Genomic DNA, 22,798 nt, shown 5'->3' with positions numbered 1-22,798 from the left:
CTCACTGCTGACACCTATTGATGGAAAATAGTATAACACCTCCACATGATGGGAATGGTCAAAGTATGGCGGTACTGTAAATACTCATGGGTATTAACTATAGCCGGGCAGATATATGTTTAACCATTTGTGCCTCTCTGTAACATGGATGGCAATCGTGAAACATGCTTCCCCCTTTAAACATGCTTACCGTCTTTGTTTTCTTATTGACTAGAGGGCAGGTCATTGTCTGCTTCATGACTTCAGTGATTAGAACGTCTCGGCCAAGGGATATCATTATGCATTTAGTTTATTTTGTAACATTGAGATGTATTATGATTACTATTGTATGCATTCCATAGGTTTAAGGCAAAGGAGACTCCCCTTTATGACAAAATTGGTATGCTACGTGTGTACTACTCTCACCGACCGATAGTTAATAAAACCTCAAATTGGATTCAAACGTTTGTCGTTTGTTCTCTGTGTCTTCACAACCATCAAGACTCAGAACCCTCCACAATACCCTCCACCACAATGCTAAGTCCAACACAAAGCTGTGGACATTACACTCTGAAATACAACAATAGATGGACTGAATGTTAAATAGAGGATCCCACAACCTGTTGTCTGATAAATCAAATTATGAATCCATTGCTTTACATTGTATGTACAAATATGTGACAATGCTCACTCTGTAATAATAATAATAATACAATGTGCTTTACACATGAATATAATAACTATAATGAAAACAAGGAACAGAAAGCATGATGTTTTTCACAGGGGAAAGAGTTAAGGCACATGAATGGCTCTGTTTGTTTGTTCACCTGTTTATCAAGTTTCGTCGCCCAGAGCCGTCTCGCCATTAGTTCAATGTACTTGCTAGGAGTGTTTGTCAGAAGCACAGCACAAAATATGCGTTGCTTCTCTCTAGTCTATATCCATTTCTGTGTCCAGTTCTTCTTTTATGAAATACATTGGACTTTGAAAGTACCTCAGCTTTAAGCAATTGGTTATTACAGTATAAATATATACAGTACCAGTCAAAAGTTTGGACACACCTACTCATCACAGGGTTTTACTTTATTTGTACTTTTTTCTACTTTGTAGAATAATAGTGAAGACATTACAACTATGAAATAACACATATGGAATCATGTGGTAACCAAAAAAGTATTAAACAAATAAAAACATATTTGAGATTTTAGATTGTTCAAATTAGCCACCCTTTGCCTTGACAGCACTGCAGACTATTGGCATTCTCTCAACCAGCTTCACCTGGAATGCTTTTCCATCAGTGTTCACACATATGCTGAGCACTTGTTGGCTGCTTTTCCTTCACTCTGCGGTCCAACTCATCCCAAACCATCTCAATTGGGTTGAGGTTGGGTGATTGTGGAGGCCAGGTCATCTGATACAGCACTCCATCACTCTCCTTCTTGGTCAAATTGTCCTTACACAGTCTGGAGGGGAGTTTTATATTTGAGATTCTTCAAAAGTAGCCATCCTTTGCCTTAATGACAGCTTTGCACACTCTTGGCATTCTCTCAACCAGCTTCACGAGGTAGTCACCTGTAATGCATATTAATTAACAGGTGTGCCTTGTTAAAAGTTCATTTGGGGAATTTCTTTTCTTCTTAATGCGTTTGAGCCAATCAGTTGTGTTATGACAAGGTAGGGGTTCTATACAGAAGATAGCCCTATTTGGTGAAAGACCAAGTCCATATTATGGCAAGAACAGCTCAAATAAGTAAAGAGAATCAACAGTCCATCATTACTTTAAGACATGAAGGTCAGTCAATTCGGAAAATGTCAAGAACTTTGAAAGTTTCAAGTGCAGTCGCAAAAGACATCCAGCGTTTTGATGGAACTGGCTCTCATGAGGACCGTCACAGGAAGACCCAGAGTTACCTCTGCTGCAGATGATAAGTTCATTAGAGAAGTTCATTAGAGTTACCAGCCTCAGAAATTGTAGCCCAAATAAATGCGTCGCAGAGTTCAAGTAACAGACATATCTCAACATCAACTGTTTAGAGGAGACTGCGTGAATCAGGCCTTCTTGGTCAAATTGCGGCAACAAACAAAAAAACCACTACTAAAGGACGCCAAAAATAAGAAGAGTGTCACGTCTGCTCCCGCTCTTCCCTTCCCCTAGCGCTTGAGGGCACCAGATTACCCTGCATCACACACTCCTGCCATCATCACTCACACCACTGCCCTCCCTCGTCACGCGCATCAGTGTTATTGGACTCACCTGGACTCACTCATCACCTGTTATTTCCTCCCCTATATCTGTCAGTTCCCTTTCTCTGTTCCCTGCTGCTGCATTGTTTGTTTTTTTGTCTTTGTTTGCTGACGCTGTTCCTGTCTTGTTATATGTCTGTTATTTATTCAATGTTTGACTCCCCGTACCTGCCAACATACGAAGCATCGGGGAGTACTGGAATGATGGCAGCGGCTCTAGGACGCCACCGATGGAACCGGGGATACCTAGCCAGCTCGTCGGGCTTCCACACCCTAGCTGGCTCGAGAGGTTTCCTTGCCCCGGTTGGCTCGGATGTCGCCCATCCCACTGTCGGGCCTCAGCCAGATCGTCAGTTGTTGTTCGTCCAGCTGGTCCAGGAGTTTTTGTTTTTCGTTTTGTTGGTGACGTCGGGTTGGATCCCGTCGCCGATAGAACCGGAGGTGCCTAAGCCAGCTCGTCGGGCTTTCTCACGCCCTGGCCGGCTCGAGACGTTTTCCTGGCTCTGCGGCTTCCCACCCCACTGGATCATCGGGCTCCCCTTCTGCAGCGGGATCGACAGGCTCTCATTGCCTCGGGCCGGCTCACCAGGCTCTCACGCTCCTACCGGTTTGCGGGTTTTCACGTCCCAACCGGCCTGCCCAGCGCCCATGTCTTGGCTGGTTCGCCCAGCTATCATGTCTGCTCGACTGCTTGTTTTTTGTCTTAGTTTCTGTTTGCTGACGCTGTGCTTGTCTTGTTATATGTCCGTAATTTATTAAATGTTACTCCCCGTACCTGCTTCGTCTCTCCAGCGTCATTACATGTGACAAAGAGACTTGCTTGGGCAAAGAAACACGAGCAATGGACATTAGACCGGTGGAAATCTGTCCTTTGGTCTGATGAGTCCAAATTAGATTTTTGGTTTCAACCGTTGTGTCTTTGTGAGATGCATAGTAGGTGAACGGATGATCTCTGCATGTGTGGTTCCTACCATGACGCATGAAGAAGGAGGTGTTATGGTGTGGGGGTGCTTTGCTGGTGACACAGTCTGTGATTTATTTAGAATTCAAGGCACACTTAACCAGCAAGGCTACCACAGCATTCTGTAGCAATACACTATCCCATCTGGTTTGGGCTTAGTGGGACTATCATTTGTTTTTCAACAGGACAATGACCCAACATACCTCCAGGTTGTGTAAGGGCTATTTTACCAAGAAGGAGAGTGATGCGGACCACAGAGTGAAGAAAAAAAACAGCCAACAAGTGCTCAGCATATGTGGGAACTCCTTCAAGACTGTTGGAAAAGCATTCCAGGTGAAGCTGGTTGAGAGAATGCCAACAGTGTGCAAAGCTGTCATCAAGGCAAATGGTGGCTATTTGAAGAATCTCAAATATAAAATATATTTGTTTAACACTTTTTACATTTCTACATGATTCCATATGTGTTATTTCATAGTTGTGACGTCTTCCCTATTATTCTACAATGTAGAAAAAAAGTAAAAATACAGAAAAATCTTTGAATGAGTAGGTTTTCTAAAACCTTTGACAGGTAGTGTATGTCCTGTACACAAATATAGGCCTAAACAGTTTAAAACATTTTGAAAAAGAATACGGAAAAGAGTGTTTCTTATTTGACAAGTCCAAGTAGTCCCTCCCCTTTTCAATCTGTTTTCCTCCATTTGCTACCTAATGAACATGGACCAGCAGCAAAACTCCCTCTGCCATTATCTAAATTTACACACCCATTCCCAGGAAAATCTGTAGACCCTATAGTTATAGCATATTACTGCAAACTAAATCAAATCAAATGTTATTTGTCACATGCTATGTAAACGGCAGGTGTCGAATAACAGTGAAATGCTTACGGGGCCTTCCCAACAATGCAGAGAGAAAGAACTGGGGCATTTCTGGACATGAGTACTTCCTCGTCAGGAAAAAAACAAATGATCTTTCAGCTTGTTTTATGTCCCACACACAAATATAGGCCTATGTAAAAAATGATTTGATGAGACAGGCTGCCCACACGCTCCCTGTCACCTGTCTCAGTCTCTCTCCTCCAGCACCCTGGTTCTTCCAGCCCATGGAGACGTTGAAGACATTGAACCCTGCCATCAACAACAAAGCCATCCGATGACCTCATATTCTATGATGTGGTCATGATCACCATGGTAACACTGACGCAGCAATGTCATGTGGGCAGTATTGGGGGATTCGTTTGAGAATATAGCGTCCCCTGCAAAGGAACACAATCATCATTATACAAAAACAATTTACATAAAGGCACAATATATATATATATATATATATATATATATATATATATATATAAATAAATAAATTGGGTAACAATTAAATGCCTTACTGTAATAGTTTTCATTAAAATGGTCAAAATAAACAAAAATAGCTTTTTAGCAAAAAACAATTTCTCAATAAATAATTTTACTAGGACTGTATGGGTGTGGTCTGAGTGGGGAGGGGAAACTGAAAACTAGCTTTTATTGGCAGAGAGGTTTGGAACGCTCTTTGTTATTGGTCTATTCATTTATTTACCGCTTGGTGAGGTTACCAGGCAAGCCAAAATCCCACCCATGCGAAACCTGCTGATAGATGGACCTGTGTAGATTGTATTTTCAGACAGCAACTATCAGGATATAACACTGATCAAATGTCTTCACACTTTTACAGTGTTCGTTTATAATAATGATACAAAGCACAGGAATAATCGGCTATGAATGATCGGCTATGAAAAGCCAACTGACATTTACTCCTGAAGTGCTGACCTGTTGCACCCTCTACAACCACTGTGATTATTATAATCTGACCCTGTTGGTCATCTATGAACGTTTGAACATCTTGGCCATGTACTGTTATAATCTCCACCCGGCACAGCCAGAATAGGACTGCCCCCCCCTCAGAGCTTGCTTCCTCTCTAGATTTCTTCTTAGGTTTTGGCCTTTCTAGGGAGATTTTCCTAGCCACTGTGCTTCTACATCTGCATTTCTTGCTGTTTGGGGTTTTAGGCTGGGGCATCGGCTGATGTAAAAAGGGCTTTATAAATACATTTGATTGATTGATTGACCGAATAATAATTTTGACTGCACTGGGCCCTTAATAAAGTCTTTATATGCATGACAGGATCATAATGCCCTACATAGATACTCTTTCATGCAGCTCTAATGCTGGAACAGTTATAACAGGCTTTAACTGTGTACGTACCACAGACATCGGTTTCCTCAGTACAGTAGCAACAGGAGCATAGGACTGACCTAACCCTAAAATGTGGCTTTGGGACAGGCCGAGTGGTCCAGGCACTCATCTATGTCTGCATTAGGAGGGAAATTATCATTATGTACATTCATCTCTCCATAAATACGACTGTAACATATGGCCTATAGACCTTAGATCTATTACATTGTCTTTATAAGTGTATATACAGAGTATGGCAGCCATATTAGGGATTCGTCAGATTTCAGACAAAACTCCATCTAGGGGTCAAGGGTCAGTACCTGTACAGTGACATCCGTCCCCAGTAAAGCCAGGCTTGCACCTGCAGGTGTAGTTGTACCCTGAGCTGATGCTGTCAGCCATCTTGTGACGTCGAAAGAGGAAGGGAGGGAGGTAGAAGTCTGAGAGGAAAATAATGAGAGACATGAATGAGGACAGCTCAATGGTAATGAACAGGGCCAGGAGTTTATCTTTGCGAGTAATAAATAAATTCCTGAATCCAGGTGAGGTGTTGCTAGCGGAGTCTTGTTCATTAGGGCATGAAAAAACGAGCTCCAGGCAGTCCCTCCCTGTTTTCTACCCCGCTTTGTGCCTAATGAACACAACCCTTGTAATCCTAAGCACACTAACCATCCTCAAAGCACTTGTATCCCTGCCTGTCCTCATAGACGGTAGGTGGGGGGGCACTATCCACAGGTGAACTGGTCTGTCTCTCCCTGGGATTGAGACTGGGACTGGCACTGCACTCCTGGGAAGTTAGGCTTCCCTTTACACGCTTCGGTGGTATTCCGACAGAATTAGGCCACAGACACCCTACCACCTGGGAGGACAAGACACAAAGGAAGGGTGTGTGGGTTGATCGGCAAGGGAATATCATCTCACACTCAAAACCCAGGACTATACTGCGCTCTGGGAGAAAACAGCCAAGTCCATATAGAAGTGCTCCCCATATTGTTTTGCCTGTCTGTCTATGTATGTCTGCATTTGTTTACCTGAAATCTCCCCTGCAGATGGTTGTCCGCTATGCTGTCGTATTGGCAGGTGCCACCGTTGAGGCAGTTGCACACCTGCAGGATGAGGGTGAACTGAGAGCTGAACAGCTGGTCATTAACTCTGATGGCCAGGTAGACGAGCTGGATGTCGAGTGGTGTCCAGGTCAATATGCCATCACCTATAGGGAGAGATACAGGTGGGATTATAGGTAACTTCACGAAGAGGGGAGTTGCATGTGTGTGTGTGTGTGTGTGTGTAGCTCACTTTTCCCAACAGAGGCTTGTGGTGGTCTGGGGAAGAGCATTGAGAAGCTTATATTGTTGGCATCTTGAGTGCCGATCTGCACGTGAACAGTGGATTTGAGGTATGTTACCTACATGGGAGAGAAATTGGAGCATGTCAATGGCCTATAGAGAGGCATGCTAACTGACCTCAATCACCACTACACCGCATTTGATGAATTCTTACACAACGGTTGGTAGAATGCATTGGAGTAGGATGAAGTTGCACATAGAGGCTAATCTAAGGTCTGTTTTGTGTTTATCCCGCTAAACCAGCCCAATTAGGGTATTAATTAAGATTAGAGTCTGTAATTGGGGAGAGAGTAAGCTGCTCCTAGATATTTGTCCAGGGGGCAACTTTTTCACAGAGCACACAACATTATGGGACTCAAAGAGGAAGGACCAACATGTAGAATAAAGACACAGATTCTTGGACCTTTGGCCTAATGTAAGTTGCGTTACCAAACACCACAGCCAGGTTGAGGCACAGCCCCTGGGACTCCAGACCTAGGCCAGTGTCGTTAGAAGACAGTATGTCATGAACGCACTGCAAACTGACAGCATCATACACTGACTGAACAGACAGGACCGTATATGTGACCGAGGGACTCGGAGTGTATTTTTACCAACTTGTCAGGCCCGAAGCTGAAAGGGTGAAAGACCGCTCCTTTAAACACCTAGCAATGTCTGTGAATGGCTACCAATACTTGGCACTGCATGTGTGACTCTGAGTGGAGTTATAAGGGTAATTAATCTGTGTGATCCACTATATTAGTGGAGAGAGACCACACTAGAATGCTACTTAGAATAAAGTAATGTATTGGACATGCATTCTAAGTGGTATGTGAGTATGTACATTCAATATGCCTCCAACTCCTTCAATGTGATTTATTGACTTTAAGCCTCACTCACAGGTCAGGCCAAAAGGGGTGCAGGCTCTCCTCCGGGGGAGGGTTGTTGTTGGGGAAGGTCATCAAGCTTCCCGTCAGACTGCAGGGAGTCATCGGTGTGGTTGGAGCTCCAGAGGCCCAGCAGGCCCACGGTGCGGTTGTAGAAGGTCTAGGGGACCTTCACCAGAGCAGCCAAATACTGTCCACCATCACCTCCATCCACCCTCCACACTACCACGTGTAGAGCCCAAACCTGGTATTTAGTCGTGTATTTCGCAACGTGGTTCGCTTTTAACAGCTAGGACTGCTATTTTTTGTCCCGGAATCCCGCTTAGCAGACAGTTTGAAGCCTGCTTGACAGAGATGCCAAGCTGCTAGCCATCAAGCTAACGAAGATGATACCAGAGCTTTGCAATGGAGCGCTCTTTGTCTGGAGAAATAAATTAACTGTTCCAGTGCTGTAGGAGCTTTGTTTCGGGACAAACCAGATCACTCAGAGTTCCAATCCGGCAATTATTTGCTTGTCAATGATTAGAGGCTGGAGGTGTGCTCCTTGATCATGCAGGTCGACCAGCCTACGTAAGAAACTGGGGAAAACGCAAAGTGGAATGATTACCTTTTCTACGCTGGTAGCTGGACGGCGTTTGCACTTGTTGGATGCATCTCCGCCTTGTCGTTTGTCATTATCAGGCTGGCCGTTTGTCATTATCAGGCTGGCCGGGCAATAGCGGAGTGGAAGGAGCACAGCAAGAGGAGCAAGGCAATCAACAATGGTCGCATCTCACGAGCCGTGGAAGCCGAAGACAGCGGCCACAGTCTATACTCCCAACTAGAGGCCCGGTGTGGATACAAACAACAAATAGTTTCGTTGTCCTGGAGCCTGATCTTCCTGCACCTTCGTCGCTGGGGGTGTCTGCAGCCGCAGTGCCTATTCCTACGATTTCGAAGTCGACAACAGACAACCTTCTGTCCCTTTTCTGGATCGAGCAGGACTTCTCCATCTGTCAGAGGCTTGCGCCGGGAGCAACAGGCTCAAGTTCTCCTGCCTCTCACCCATCCATAAAGGGTTCTCCTGGCTGCACCCCAGCCAGGATTTTGGCCCGCTCTATTGTAGAGGTCGACCGATTATCACACACACACACACACACACACACACACACACACACACACGCACACACACACATACATAATGACAATTGCAACAATACTGAATGAACAATGAACTTTTATTTGACCTTAGTATAATAAAAAAAAAATTTTGTCTGAAATAAATAATGAATCAGGCTCAATTAGGTTTAAATAATGCAAGAACACAGTGTTGGAGAAGAAAGTAAAAGTGCAGTATGTGCCATGTAAGAAAGTCCCTTGCTCAGAACATGAGAACATATGAAAGCTGGTGGTTCCTTTTAACATGAGTCTTCAATATTCCCAGTTAAGAAGTTTTAGGTTGTAGTTATTATAGGAATTATGACGCATTGACTATTTCTCTCTGTACCATTTGTATTTAAATTTCCTTTGACTATTGGATGTTCTTATATAGGCACTTTAGTATTGCCAGCCTAATATTGGGAGTTGATAGGCTTGAAGTCAAAAACAGCGCTGTGCTTCAAGCATAGTTAAGAACTGCTGGCAAATGCAGTAAAGAGCTTTTTGAATGAATGCTTACAGGCTTGCTCCTGCCTACCACCCTGCAATCTGACTGCTCTATCAAATATCAAATCAGACTTCATTATAATATAATAAACACACAGAAATACGAGCCTTTCGTCATTAATAGGATCAAATCCGGAAACGATCATTTCGAAAACAAAACGTTTCTTCTTTCAGTGAAATATGGAACCGTTCCGTATTTTATTGAACGGGTGGCATCCCTAAGTCCAAATATTGCTGTTATGGTATGTGCACAACCTTCAATGTTATGTCATAATTATGTAAAATTCTGGCAAACGAATTACGGTCTTTATTCGGAAGAAAGGGTCTTCACACAGTTCGCAACGAGCCAGGTGGCCCAAACTGCTGCACAAACCCTGACTCTGCTTGCACTGAACGCAAGAGAAGTGACACAATTTCCCTCGTTAATATTGCCTGCAAAAATGAATTTCTTTTAACTAAATATGCAGGTTTAATAAATATATACTTATTTTTTTTATATATAAATATATTTTAAGAAAGGCATTGATGTTTTTGTTTTGGTACATTTGTGCAACGATTGTGCTTTTTTTGCAAATGCGCTTTTGTTAAAGTCATCACCCGTTTGGCGAAGTTGAAGTAGGCTGTGATTTGATGATAAATTAACAGGCACTGCATTGATTATATGCAACGCAGGACAAGCTTGTTAACCTCGTAATATCATCGACCATGTGTAGTTAACTACTGATTATGTGAAGATTGATTGTTTTTTATAAGATAAGTTTAATGCGACCTAGCAATTTACCTTACCTCCAGCCACAAGGTCCTTTTGATGCTGCACTCCAGTAACAGGTGGTCAGCCTGCCACGCAGTTTCCTCGTGGATTGCAATGTAATCGGCCATAATCGGCATCCACAAAGGTCGATTAACGATTGTTATGAAAACTTGAAATTGGCCCTAATTAATCAGCCCTGGCGATTAATCTGTCGACTTGTGAAATGTGATGACGCTAGCGTCCACCCTCGACAACTGCCAGTGAAATTGCAGTGCGCCAAATTCAAAACAACAGAAATCCCAAAATTAAAATTCCTCAAACATACAAGTGTTATACACCATTTTAAAGATAAACTTCTTGTAAATCCAACAGTGTCCAATTTCAAATAGGCTTTACAGCGAAAGCACACTTTGCGATTATGTTAGGTCAGCGCTAAGCCACAGAAAAACATACAGCCATTTTCCAACCAAGGAAAGGTGTCACAAAAGTCAGAAATAGCATTCAAATTAATCACTTACCTTTGATGATCTTCATCTGTTGGCACTCCCAGGTGTCCATTTTAGACAATAAATGTTTGTTTTGTTCGATAATGTCCCTCTTTATGACCAAAAACCTCCTTTTTGTTTGCGCGTTCAGTCCAGTAATCCGAATGCACAGGGTGCGGGCACTAATTCCAGATGAAAAGTTTTTTTTTTTAAGTACAATAAAAGTTGGTAGAAACATGTCAAACGATGTTGAAAATCAATCCTCCGGTTGTTTTTGTCATAAATAATAAATTATATTTCAACCGGACAAAAGCTTCGTCAATAGAAAAGGAAAAATAAGAAAGGCGCATTCCCCATCAGGCGCATGGCTGATGTCTGGAAATTTCCACTGTCCACTGATTGAAAGTGGTGTATCTCCCTCAGTTTTCAGAGTAAAAGTTATGAAGCAATGCCTAAAGACTGGTCACATGTTGAGGAAGCCATATATATTGTGAACAGGGTCCTAAGTCTTTATATGGTGGATAGGCTTTCAATGGAAAAACAGCCATTTAAACAAAAAAAGCACTTCCTGGTTGGATTTTCCTCAGGTTTTCACCTGCCATATCAGTTCTGTTATACTCACAGACATTATTTTAACAGTTTTGGAAACTTTAGAGTGTTTTCTATCCAAATCTACTAATTATATGCATATCCTAGCTCATGGGCCTGAGTAGCAGGCAGTTTAATTTGGGCATGCTTTTCAGGTGAAAATACTGTCCCTTACCCAAGAGAGGCTAAGCTGCTCCCGAACGTACTACGTCAGGACATGGAAATCGATTCTATCATAGTTCCTGTGGGTTTTAATGACATTATGAAGGGCAGCTATGAACAGTTGAAACTGGATTTTAAAGAGCTGATTGACTCTCTGCCAAACATTATCCGGCCCTGTGCCGTCTCTGAATCGTGGCACTGCGCGCTTTAGCATGATTCTTTCTCTTCACAACTGGCTACGTGATAATTGAAGCTCAATGGGTGTAACTTTTGTTGTCAATTTTGATACCTTTTGGAAAATAAGGAGGATAGGATCCACCCAAATCAGTTGGGTTCCTGGATCCTTTCACAGCATTATAAGGTTGCATTGAGACAATGACTTATCAATGACCCAAGCCCAGCTCAGTTAATTACTACCATTGTGACGCAGAGTTGTCACAATGTTTAAGCAAATGTACATTATACCAGGGGTGTTTGTAAACACAATTTAAGTAACCTAATGTATGTCCCTCTACCTGCCCTGAATGCTTCTGCTTATCCTACAGCGATTGTATGCAGTAATCATGTGCCTTTGAACCAGATTTATGCTGTTGGCACTGAGGCGGTGTGCCCTAGGAGGAAGTCCACTGTGTGCAGCTCACCCTGCACTAACATAAATAACATGAGCATATCTACTTCTGCTAAGCTTCCCAGTTAAGCAATGAAAACAAGTAAGCATTCGAGAAGAAAAGTGCTCAAAATAGCCCACGTTAACATATGTAGCTTAAGAAACCAGGTTCATGCAATCAATAATTTGCTAGTAACATTTACATTACATTTAAGTCATTTAGCAGACGCTCTTATCCAGAGCGACTTACAAATTGGACACAGATTGCATTCGTATTTTGACTCTCTCTGAAACTCACTTAGATAATACCTTTGATGATACAGTGGTAGCAATATAAGGTTATAACATTTACAGAAAATGCCAATGGTGGAGGTGTTGATGTTTATATTCAGAACCACATTCATGTAAAGATTAGAGAGGACCTTATGTTAAATAATGTTGAAGTAATATGGCTTCTGGTGGGAAGTTGCTATAGACCACCAAGTGATAACAGTCAGAATCTGGATAACATGTGTGAAATGCTTGAATGTATGTGATCAACAGAGAGGTATATTTTCTGAGTGATTTAAATATTGACTGGCTTGCTGCCCACTCAAGAAAAAGCTTCAAACTGTAACCAGTGCCTGCAACCTGGTTCAGGTTATCAGTTAACCTACAGGGTAGTTACAAACAGCACAGGAATGCAATCATCAACATGTATTGATCACATCTTTACTAATGCTGCAGAAATTTGCTTGAAAGCAGTATCCAGATCCATCGGATGTAGTGATCACAGTATAGTAGCCATATCTATGAAAACCAACGTTCCAAAGGCTGGGCCTAATATTGTGTATAAGAGGTCATACAACATGTATTGTCGTGATTCATATGCTGTTGATGTAAAGAATATTTGTTGGTGTGTGGTGTATAATGAGGAGCAAACAGATGCTGCACTTGACACATTTATGAAATTGCTTATTCAAGTTACTAATAAGCATGCACCCATTAAGAAAATGACACAAAAAAATTGTTAAATCCCTGTGGATTGATGAGGAATTGAAAAAATATATTTTCGAGAGGGATAAGGCAAATCTAATGGCAAATAAGTCTGGCTGCACAACCGATTGGCAAATGTATTGCAAATTGAGAAATCATGGGACTGAACTGAATAAAAAGAAGAAGAAAATACACTATGAAACAAATATAAATTACATAAAGAATAATAGTTCAACGCTTTGGAGCACCTTAAATGACATTTTGGGAAAAAAGGCAAACTCAGCTCCATCATTCAATGACTCAAATGGCTAATTCGTCACAAAACCAACTGATATTGCCAACTACTATAATAAGCAGGATAAGCTAACATGACATGCCAGCAACAAACACTGACACTACACATCCAAGTATATCTGGCCAAATTATGAAAGACAAGCATTGTAATTTTGAATTCCGTAAAGTGAGTGTGGAAAAGGAGAATAAAATTGTCTTATCAACAATGACAAGCCACCGGGGTCTGACAACTCGGATGGAAAATTACTAAGGATAATAGTGGATGATATTGCCACTCCTATTTGGCATATGTTCAATGTAAGCCTACTAGAAAGTGTGTGCCCCCAGGCTTGGAGGGAATCAAAAGTAATTCCACTACCTAAGAATAATAAAGGCCCCTTTATTGGCTCAAATAGTCGAAGAATCAGCCTGTAACCAACCCTTAGCAAACTTTTGGAAAAAATAGTGTTTGACCAGATACAATGCTATTTTACAGTAAACAAATTGACCAAAAAAAAACATTCAGCACGCTTATAGGGAAGGACATTCAACAAGCACTTACACAAATGACTGATGTTTGGCTGAGAGAAATGTATGATAAAAAGATTGTGAGGGCTGTTTTGTTAGACTTCAGTGCAGCTTTTGACATTATCAATCATAGTCTGCTGCTTGAAAAACATATGTGTTATGGCTTTACACCACTGCTATATTGTGGATACAGAGTTAACTGTCTAACAGAACACAGAGGGCGTTCTTTAATGGAAGCCTCTCCAACATAATCCATGTGGAAACAGGAATTCCCCAGGGCGGCTGTCTAGTCACCTTACTTTTTGCAATTTTTACTAATGACATGCCACTGAGTAAAGCCAGCATGTCTATGTATGCGGATGACTCAACCCTATGCACGTCAGTTACTACAACGACTGAAATGACTGCTACACTTTTCAAAGAGCTGCAGTTAGTTTCAGAGTGGGTGGCAAGTAATAAATTAGGCATAAATATTTCTAAAACTAAAAACATTGTATTTAGGACAAATCATTGATTAAGCCATAAACCTCAACCAAATCTTGTAATAAATAATGTGGAAATTGAGAAAGTTGAGGTGACTAAACTGCTTGGTGTAACCCTGGACTGTAAAACTGTCATGGTCAAAACATATCGATACAACAGTAGCTAAGATGGGAAGAAGTCTGTTCATAATAAAGCAATGCTCAACCTTCTTAAAAGCACTATCAACACTATTCTACAGGCCCTAGTTTGGTCGCACCTGGACTACTGTTCAGTTGTGTGGTCAGGTGCCACAAAAAGGGCAAAAATTGCAAATGGCTCAGATCAGGGCAGCACGGATGGCCCTTGGATGTACACAGAGAGCTAAAATGCATGTCAATCTCTCCTGGCTCAAAGTGGAGGAGAGATTGACTTCATCACTACTTGCATTTATGAGAGGTTGAATGCACCAAGCTGTCTGTTTGAATTACTAGCGCACAACTTAACACATATGCATACCCCACAAAACATGCCACAAGAGGTCTCTTCACAGTCCCAGAACAGACTATGGGAGGCGCACAGTGTTACATAGAGCCATGACTACATGGAACTCTATTCCACATCAAGTAACTGAGGCAAGCACTAAAATTAGATACAAAAAAACAGATAAAAATACACCTTATGGAACAGTGGGGACTGTAAAGAAACACAAACATAGGCACAGACACGTGCATACACACACACACGATAACATACGCACTATACACACACGTACACATGGATTTTGTACTGTAGATATGTGGTGGTAGTGTTGGAGTAGGGGCCTGAGGGCTCACAGTGTGTTGTAAAATCTGTATTTGAATGTTTTCTAAATTGTATAAACTGCCTTAATTTTGCTGGATCTCAGGAAGAGTAGCTGCTGCCTTGGCAGCAGCTAATGGGGATCCATAATAAATACAAATATAGCTGGTGATCAAACCTTACCGACAGAGACCTCCACATTATCCACACCAGGACCTCCAGTCCCTCTCCTGACTATGCACACCGCCACTTAACCTAAACACACACACATTCACACCGAGGTAAGGATAATTAACCACATGAGATTTACAGCCCATAATACAACCCATAAGGCGCACACACATGCACGCACACACACTGACCTTGTGGAAAGCAGCCATCGTCACCACCGCGGGGACCCGTCTGGCCTGTCCATCTGTCTCCAGCTCGTCCTTCTCGCCCTGCAGCGCGAAGATAATGGAGCTGGTGTAGGAGGAGAGGTGCACAATGACAAACTTGCCGCAGGGCCTTGAAGGAGTACTCAGTCCCATTGAAGGTGATGAAATGAAGGCTACTGTACACCATGCCGGCAGACATAACAGATACACATGACTAGGACACCATTCACTAACCAAGGCTGTATACAGTACATTTACACTGACAGGCACGGTGCGATGGATCTGTCTATTATCACATAATGGGGCCAAACATGTGGGATATATATTATTATAAACTGGGTGGGTCGAGCCCTGAACTCTGATTGGCTGACAGCTGCGTTATATCAGACCGTATATCACGAGTATGACTAAACGTTTCTTGTTACTACTCTAATTACATTTGTAACCAGTTTCTAATAGCAATAAGGTACCTCGGGGGTTTGTGTTATATGGCCCATATGGCAAGGCTATGTCATGTCTGCTCCCGCTCTTCCCTCCCCCTGGCGCTTGAGGGCGCCAGGTTGCCCTGCATCAGGCACTCCTGCCTTCCCTCGTCACACGCATCAGCGATATTGGACTCACCTGGACTCACTTATCACCTGTTGATTTCCTCCCCTATATTTGTCAGTTCCCTTTCTCTGTTCCCTGCTGCTGCATTGATTGTTTTTTGTCTTTGTTTGCTGACGCTGTTCCTGTCTTGTTATATGTCTGTTATTTATTCAATGTTTGACTCCCCGTACCTGCTTCGTCTCTCCAGCGTCAACTCATGTGATAGGCTAAGGGCTGTGTCCAGGCACTCTGCATTGCGTTGTGCGTTAGAACAGCCCTTAGCCGTGGTATATTGGCCATATACCACACCCCCTCGGGCCTTATTGCTTAAATATATTGTGATCCAAGTAAATAATAATTAATTCAACGAGTTGACAGGAGCTGAAGGTAAATTAACGCCATTCCGCTGAGTAGAGGTAAGCAATCACCAATGCTGTGTGTTGCCTTGGCTGCTTTTATGCAGCAGTCGCTCACCCAGCCATAACCTTGGCAACGGTCCAGGGGTGTCATGGCCAGATAGAGGTGGCACAGAGGAGACAGGATACAACACCACTGGAACAGAAGGAGCTCCTCAACTAGAAATGATAAAAGACGAAACTATCGTTAGGCAATAAGAACGAGTTTGCTCGTTTAAAAGACATGCAGTTAGTGATTACATCATTGAGTGGTATTATTGATTTGAACAACATTCCAAATGGCAGGTTGATCTTTCACTATATGACTTAAATGAGACGTTTCCTACAGTGAGCTCCAGAAGTATTGGGACAGTGACCCATTTTTTATGTTTTGGCTCTATACTCCAGCAATCTGGATTTGAACTGATACAATCGCTGTGATGTGCATACAGTCAGCTTTAATTTGAGAGTATTTTCATTCAAGTCAGGTGACCCGTTTGGAAATTACAGCACTTTTTGTTCATGTCCCCCCATTTTTGGGGACCACAAGTATTAAGACAAATTCACTTATGTGTATTAAAGTAGTCAAACGTTTATTATTTGGTCCCATATTCCAAGCACACAATGTTTACATCAAGTTTCTGACTCTACAAACTTTGGACTCTAAAAACTGTCACAATACTGTTGGTTCTCACTGTACGTGTTTCTGTGCAGAGGCTCTAGTGAAATAGCACTCGCTGTATCCAGCCAACAGGGCACCTTGTGGGTCATACATACATTGGACAGGATGGACTGGAACACGCCACCCCAGCGCAGTCCCCGTAGCTCCGTTACCCGTATCTGATCCTGCTGGTTGAGGGGCAGGGTCTCAGGCACGTATGCCAGATCCTCCAGTGCTTGGGTGTGGGGGCACCACGACACCCCCTTGGCCCACTCCTTTGGCTCAGGCTCCTTTACTGCTTACACCTGGCACCTCTTCTGGGGGTTCCGTTTGGGCTCTGACCTATATTTCCCCTCACCTCCTTAAGCCTGTACCGCCACCCAAATAGATTCATTTCATTTGTGATCTCGTTGAAAAAGTGGTGGAGCCTTTGGCCAGGACCCCAACTCCCCGAAGCGTAGCAGAGCGAAGGAGTGCTCCCCGTCGGTAGTCAGGATGTACTAGAAGGTGTTAGTCTGGAAGTGGGCACAAGGTGGCACCACAGGAATAAAAATAATAGGTGAGAACTGACATAGCTGGGAGAATGTAACCTAACACCTGAGGTTCTCACAATGCACACAACAATGGATGCCAAACTAGGACAAACATCAGAGCAAACTATACCACACCCTACCGTCCAATAACTCACTTTCCTGACAGATATGCAATCATGTTTACCACCAATAGACACCCAAAGTATATGCCTATATTGGAATATGACATAACTGGAACATGGACATTGAAAACATACCAATACTCTGAGTGGTTCATTTCCTGGTAGTAGACAGCCATCACATGATCCCAGGTGATCTTTACAACGCAGGCTGGGGTGAACGCAGGTTTGCCCTTCTGTTCCGTGTAACATCCTCCGCTGTACGATTGAAGACAATTTGGGAATACGTATCAGACATATTCAGCTGGTGGTATTCCTAGGAGAGAGAAAATAATGAAGAGAAGGTGAGATTAGTAAATCCCCACTTTGATTCCACTTTGACCCAAATTCAATTCTGACCCCTCAACTCTTGACCTCTCACCTGATAGAGCAGCTTCCCCTCCCCCTGGGTGAGGTCAGCATCGTAGGTCAGAACACTGCCAGCATGGCAGAAACCCTTAGGGAAGGGGACAGGAAGCAGGAACTAGTTCTGACTGACAAACTGGATAAGTACATTATCTGAGAACTAAGCAGGATAGAGAATAATGTTTCACTAAATGTCCACAGCAAAGGCCATTTCAGAGAAGAATCACAGTGATGTACATTTCCTTCCAACTGCAAAATAGAGGAAAAATAGAATTGTACTAAAAATGTAAATAGTACTCATCACTTATTGTCTTGCTCTCTTTAGTTCGGGATTTCCAGTGTCAGAGTTGTGGGTAAAGATGTGGATACTTACATAGTTCCGATCAAACAGCTTGCCCATGAAGCGGAAATCCATTATTGGTGTGACGTAAAGAGAGATCCCATCTTCTTTGTCCAATCACAATCCTCAATCTTCCACCTGGTCACCAAACGGATACAAATCACTCTCTGTGAATGAAATGCACAGTTAGTCAAACAGTGGCACACCCCATTATAATTATGACATTATGATACACTTTCACCCCCCGACTTACAGAAAACATTTGACCTCTGTCATTGCCAACAAAGGGTATATAACAAAGTATTGAGATAAACTTTTGTTATTGACCAAATACTTATTTTCCACCATAATTTGCAAATAAATTCATTTAAAATCCTACAATGTGATTTTCTGGATTTTTTTCTTCTCATTTTGTCTGTCATAGTTGAAGTGTACCTATGATGAAAATTACAGGCCTCATTTTTTTTTTTTTTTTTTTTTTTTTCATTTTTTGTAACAGTATTTTTATTGAAATTTCACAATTTTCACCCATATTAAGAGATACAACAACAGAGACAAAGCACACAGAACAAAAAGAAAAACAGCCCCCACTTACCCATATCTACGTGCATATACATACACATACATACATACCCATACATACACACATATACATATACCCATGCATATACCCACACATATGCATACATACACGCACGCACGCACACACATATACACACCCATACATACGTACACCATTTTCCTCTCCCCGCTCTGTGCTTCTCTCACCCCATCACCATCATTGCGTCCCTCAATACATACATTTTAAACAAACTTACAAACAGAAATTAAACAAAAAGCTCAGTTTAAACCAAGAGGTTAGGTTCCACACATGGAACGTACAGTGTAGTTCTGAAATACATAGATCCCCGCCATTCTAAGAGAATCCTTGCAGCATAATAGCTGATACCTCAGGTTCTAGGTAATTTAGATAAGGTTCCCATACTTTGTAGAACTGGTCTGTTTTAGAATGCAATGTACATGTCAGATATTCCAGAGGCACCCATTCAAATAGTATCTTATGCCAGTCTTTAATAGAAGGAACCTTATCACTAATCCACTGTAAAAGGATGTTTTTCCTCGCTGCGAAGGTAAGGATGTTGTAAAGCCTTCTTTTACAGACAGAAGTAACATGCCTACTAGGGAGACCTAACAGTAAAGAAACTGGGTCCAATTCTAGATCAACCCCTAGGATCTTTTCAATTTCTTGCAGGACACCAGACCAGTATCTTTGTATTTTGGTACATGACCATAAACAATGTGTTAGGGTGCCTGTATCAGTTTTGCATTTAAGACACTGAGGGGAAGAGGAAGTGGGGCTAAAAGCATGTCTGCGATTTGGGGATATATGCAATCTGTGTATTATTCTTAATTGGATTGCTCTAGTACGGTTACATATAGATATTGTTTTTGCATATCTCCAAATGTCCTCCCACATCTCTTCGTCAATAGTAACAGACAATTCTTTCTCCCACACTTGTTTCACCCTCTGTGTGTTGACAGCAGAAAAGGACCTTAAAGTATCATAAAACAGACTTACAGACATTTTCCTTGGTGGGAAAAAAGCATTCTTTCAATGACAGACATATCAGGGTTACCAATTAAGGTGGTGCTCTCCAGAATATAATGTCTTACTTGTAGGAAGCGGAAAAAGTCCTGCTTTGGGAGTCGATATTTCTCGACCATCTGCTCAAATGACAACAAAATCTTGTCAGCAAATAAGTCGTTTAGCCTGCGTATGCCCTTATTAAGCCATAAGTTAAAGCCAGCATCCAGCAATCCTGGACTGAAATCTGGGTTGTTAAGAATTGGGGTAAGAGCAGAGGTTAGTTTGGACCTTCCCAGGAAGCGTTGAACTGACCTCCATACTTTGAGTGTGTTAAGTGTAACTGGATTATTGCAGTGTTCTTCTACAGACTTGAAACTTCTGAAAAATAAAAGATCCTGTAAGGGGTATTTTGAAAGAGAAGTCTCAATGTCTAACCAAATAGAGGAGTCATCATTTGTGATCCAGTCAGAAATATAACAAAGGTGGGCACACCATTGATAGAACTTGATATTGGGCAGGTCCAAGTCGCCCATAGAACTTGGCAGCTGCAATATTGCCATCTTAAGTCTTGGCTTGCGTTTACTCCATATAAAGGAACTTAGCCATCCATTTACATCCTTTATTACCTTATTGGGGAGTAATACTGGGATCATTTGGATTGGGTAAAGTAGTCTAGGTAAAACGTTCATTTTCAGGAGGGATATTCTACCCAACCAAGAAATGGGGAGAGAGTTCCAGCGCTCCAGATCCTGTCTTATTGTATCAAACAAGGGAACAAAATTGGCTTTGTACATTAGCTGGAATTTAGGAGTTACAAATATACCCAGATACATGAAACCTGAGGGAGACCGTTTAAAAGGGAAGGGGGGAGAAGTATTAGGTACAGAGTGTAGGCTACCAAGTGGCATAGCCTCTGACTTAGTTAGGTTAATCTTGTAGCCTGAGAATTCACTGAATAATTCAATTATATTAATAAGAGATGTAATTGAAGTCTCGGGACTAGAGATGAATATCAGGACATCATCAGCATACAAGCTTATTTTATGGTGAACATCACCAATGAGCAGCCCCTGTATAGCAGGCGTTACCCTGATGGCCTCGGCCAGTGGTTCCATAACGAGTGCAAAGAGGGGGGATAAAGGACAGCCCTGTCTGGTACCTCTGTGTATAGAGAAGCTATTTGACCGTAGCCCATTAGTTAGGACAGCAGCCTGAGGATCATCATACAAAACTTTCACCCATTTTATAAAGTTGTCCCCCAGACCAAATTTATTTAGAGCAAATAATAGGTAAGACCACTCCACACGATCAAATGCTTTCTCAGCATCTAGGAGAGCACAAGACCATCTACAGCACTTTGTTGGTAGGCTTGAATTACATTAAGAAGCCGCCTGACGTTGTTGCATGACTTACGGCCCCTAATGAAGCCAGTTTGGTCTCCTTTCACAATTAGTGGCAATGAGTCCTCTAATCTTGTGGCTAGAATTTTAGAAAGCAATTTTCTATCCACATTCAGAAGGAAATTGGTCTGTACGAGGAACAAGACTCTGGACATTTTCCCTTTTTGAGAATAAGTGAAATGTTGGCTTCTCTCAGCGTTTGAGGGAGTTGGTCATTTGAAAATGAGTGGTTAAACATATCACGCAATGGCTCAAGGATCAGGCCATGGAACTCTTTATAGAACTCACTACAAAACCCGTCTGGTCCTGGGGCCTTACCATTTTGCAGATTCTTAATTGCGAACATTATCTCTTCCTTGGTAATAGGGGCATTAAGGAGGGACCTCTGTTCTTCGGAGATAGTAGGGAGCTCAATCTTACCAAAGAAGTTCTCCATTAATTTGGGTGCATCCTTTGGCAGTTCTGAGGCATAAAGGTTTGTATAAAATTTCTTAAATGAGTCACTTATCAATTTATTTTCATATAAATGATTACCATCAGAATCAGTAATAGTAGCAATTGACTGAGAGTCAGCCCTCTTTTTAGCTAGGTATGCCAAGTACTTTCCTGGCTTATCGCCATGTTCATATAGCTTTTGCCTGACAAATCTCATTTTCTTTTCAGCGTCCTGTGTTAGGAGAGAGTCTAGCGTTGTTCTAATGACTGATATTTCCTTTAATAGGGCAGGAGTGGGCGTTTTAATGTAGTCCTTCTCTTTAGTTCCTAATTCACCCTCTAACATTTTTTGCTTTTCCCGCTTTTTCCGTCTCTTAGTAGCTGTGTATGACATAATCAGACCCCTGGCATACGCTTTACAGGTCTCCCAAAGGAGCGAGGGGTTATCTGTTGATTGAGAGTTAATAGAGAAAAATGCTTTAAACTCTGTTATAAAGTATGATGTGAATGTATGGTCTTTATGGTTGTGTTCAACCTCCAATGTCTTGACCGATTGAATGCCCCGTTGAGTTTTATGTCCAGGATCACCTCAGCATGATCAGATATGACTATGCTTCCTATCCTAGCAGATAAAACAGACTGCAAAGACGTCTTGGGCATAAAAAAATAATCTATTCTAGTCTGACATCCATGAGGTGCAGAGAAAAAAGTGAACTCTCTGTTGGAGGGATGGAAAGCTCTCCAGACATCCGCATACCCCAGATCATCACAAATAGCTTTAAGTGACTTAGCTTGAGGAGAGAGTGAAGCTATACCACTGGGAAACTTATCAATAAGGGGGTTCAACAAGCAGTTAAAATCTCCTCCAACCACTGCAGTGTCTGAGTTTAATTCTGAAAAGGCTAGAAATGCCTTAGTGAGGAAATCAGGGGGGTGAGCAGGGGGGAAGTAAATGTTCATCATGGAAATGTTCTGCCCTTGTAAAGTACCATTAATTATAACAAAGCGACCAAATTTATCTTTCACACAATTCAAGACCTTAAGTGGTAAGTTCTTTTTCACCAGAATTGCTACACCTCTACT

At 42.1% G+C, this 22,798-nt stretch overlaps 1 protein-coding gene across 2 annotated transcripts in view; it reads right to left on the bottom strand.

Annotated features, from left to right (window-relative positions):
* Positions 1–271: 271 nt before the first annotated feature.
* LOC115113331 (mucin-like protein) overlaps positions 272–22,798 on the bottom strand; it is a 34,689-nt gene continuing 12,162 nt past the window's right edge. For both annotated transcript variants that reach the window (XM_065012857.1, XM_065012858.1), the window contains 13 exons: positions 18,326–18,459; positions 17,969–18,043; positions 17,686–17,863; positions 17,012–17,410; positions 16,314–16,414; positions 15,237–15,336; positions 15,058–15,129; positions 6,686–6,794; positions 6,421–6,599; positions 6,059–6,248; positions 5,710–5,829; positions 5,420–5,525; positions 272–4,436 (listed from right to left, as the gene is read on the bottom strand). In XM_065012857.1, coding sequence (XP_064868929.1) covers positions 5,476–5,525; positions 5,710–5,829; positions 6,059–6,248; positions 6,421–6,599; positions 6,686–6,794; positions 15,058–15,075 — 666 coding nt within the window. In that variant the 5' untranslated portion in view covers positions 15,076–15,129; positions 15,237–15,336; positions 16,314–16,414; ... (2 more) ...; positions 17,969–18,043; positions 18,326–18,459 and the 3' untranslated portion in view covers positions 272–4,436; positions 5,420–5,475. The remainder of the gene's footprint in view (positions 4,437–5,419; positions 5,526–5,709; positions 5,830–6,058; positions 6,249–6,420; positions 6,600–6,685; positions 6,795–15,057; positions 15,130–15,236; positions 15,337–16,313; positions 16,415–17,011; positions 17,411–17,685; positions 17,864–17,968; positions 18,044–18,325; positions 18,460–22,798) is intronic.

The sequence above is a fragment of the Oncorhynchus nerka genome, linkage group LG28, assembly GCF_034236695.1.
Source record: "Oncorhynchus nerka isolate Pitt River linkage group LG28, Oner_Uvic_2.0, whole genome shotgun sequence".
Taxonomy (NCBI): domain Eukaryota; kingdom Metazoa; phylum Chordata; class Actinopteri; order Salmoniformes; family Salmonidae; genus Oncorhynchus; species Oncorhynchus nerka.
Note: the sequence above shows the minus strand (reverse complement) of the source record. Positions and strands in the feature narration are given on the sequence as shown.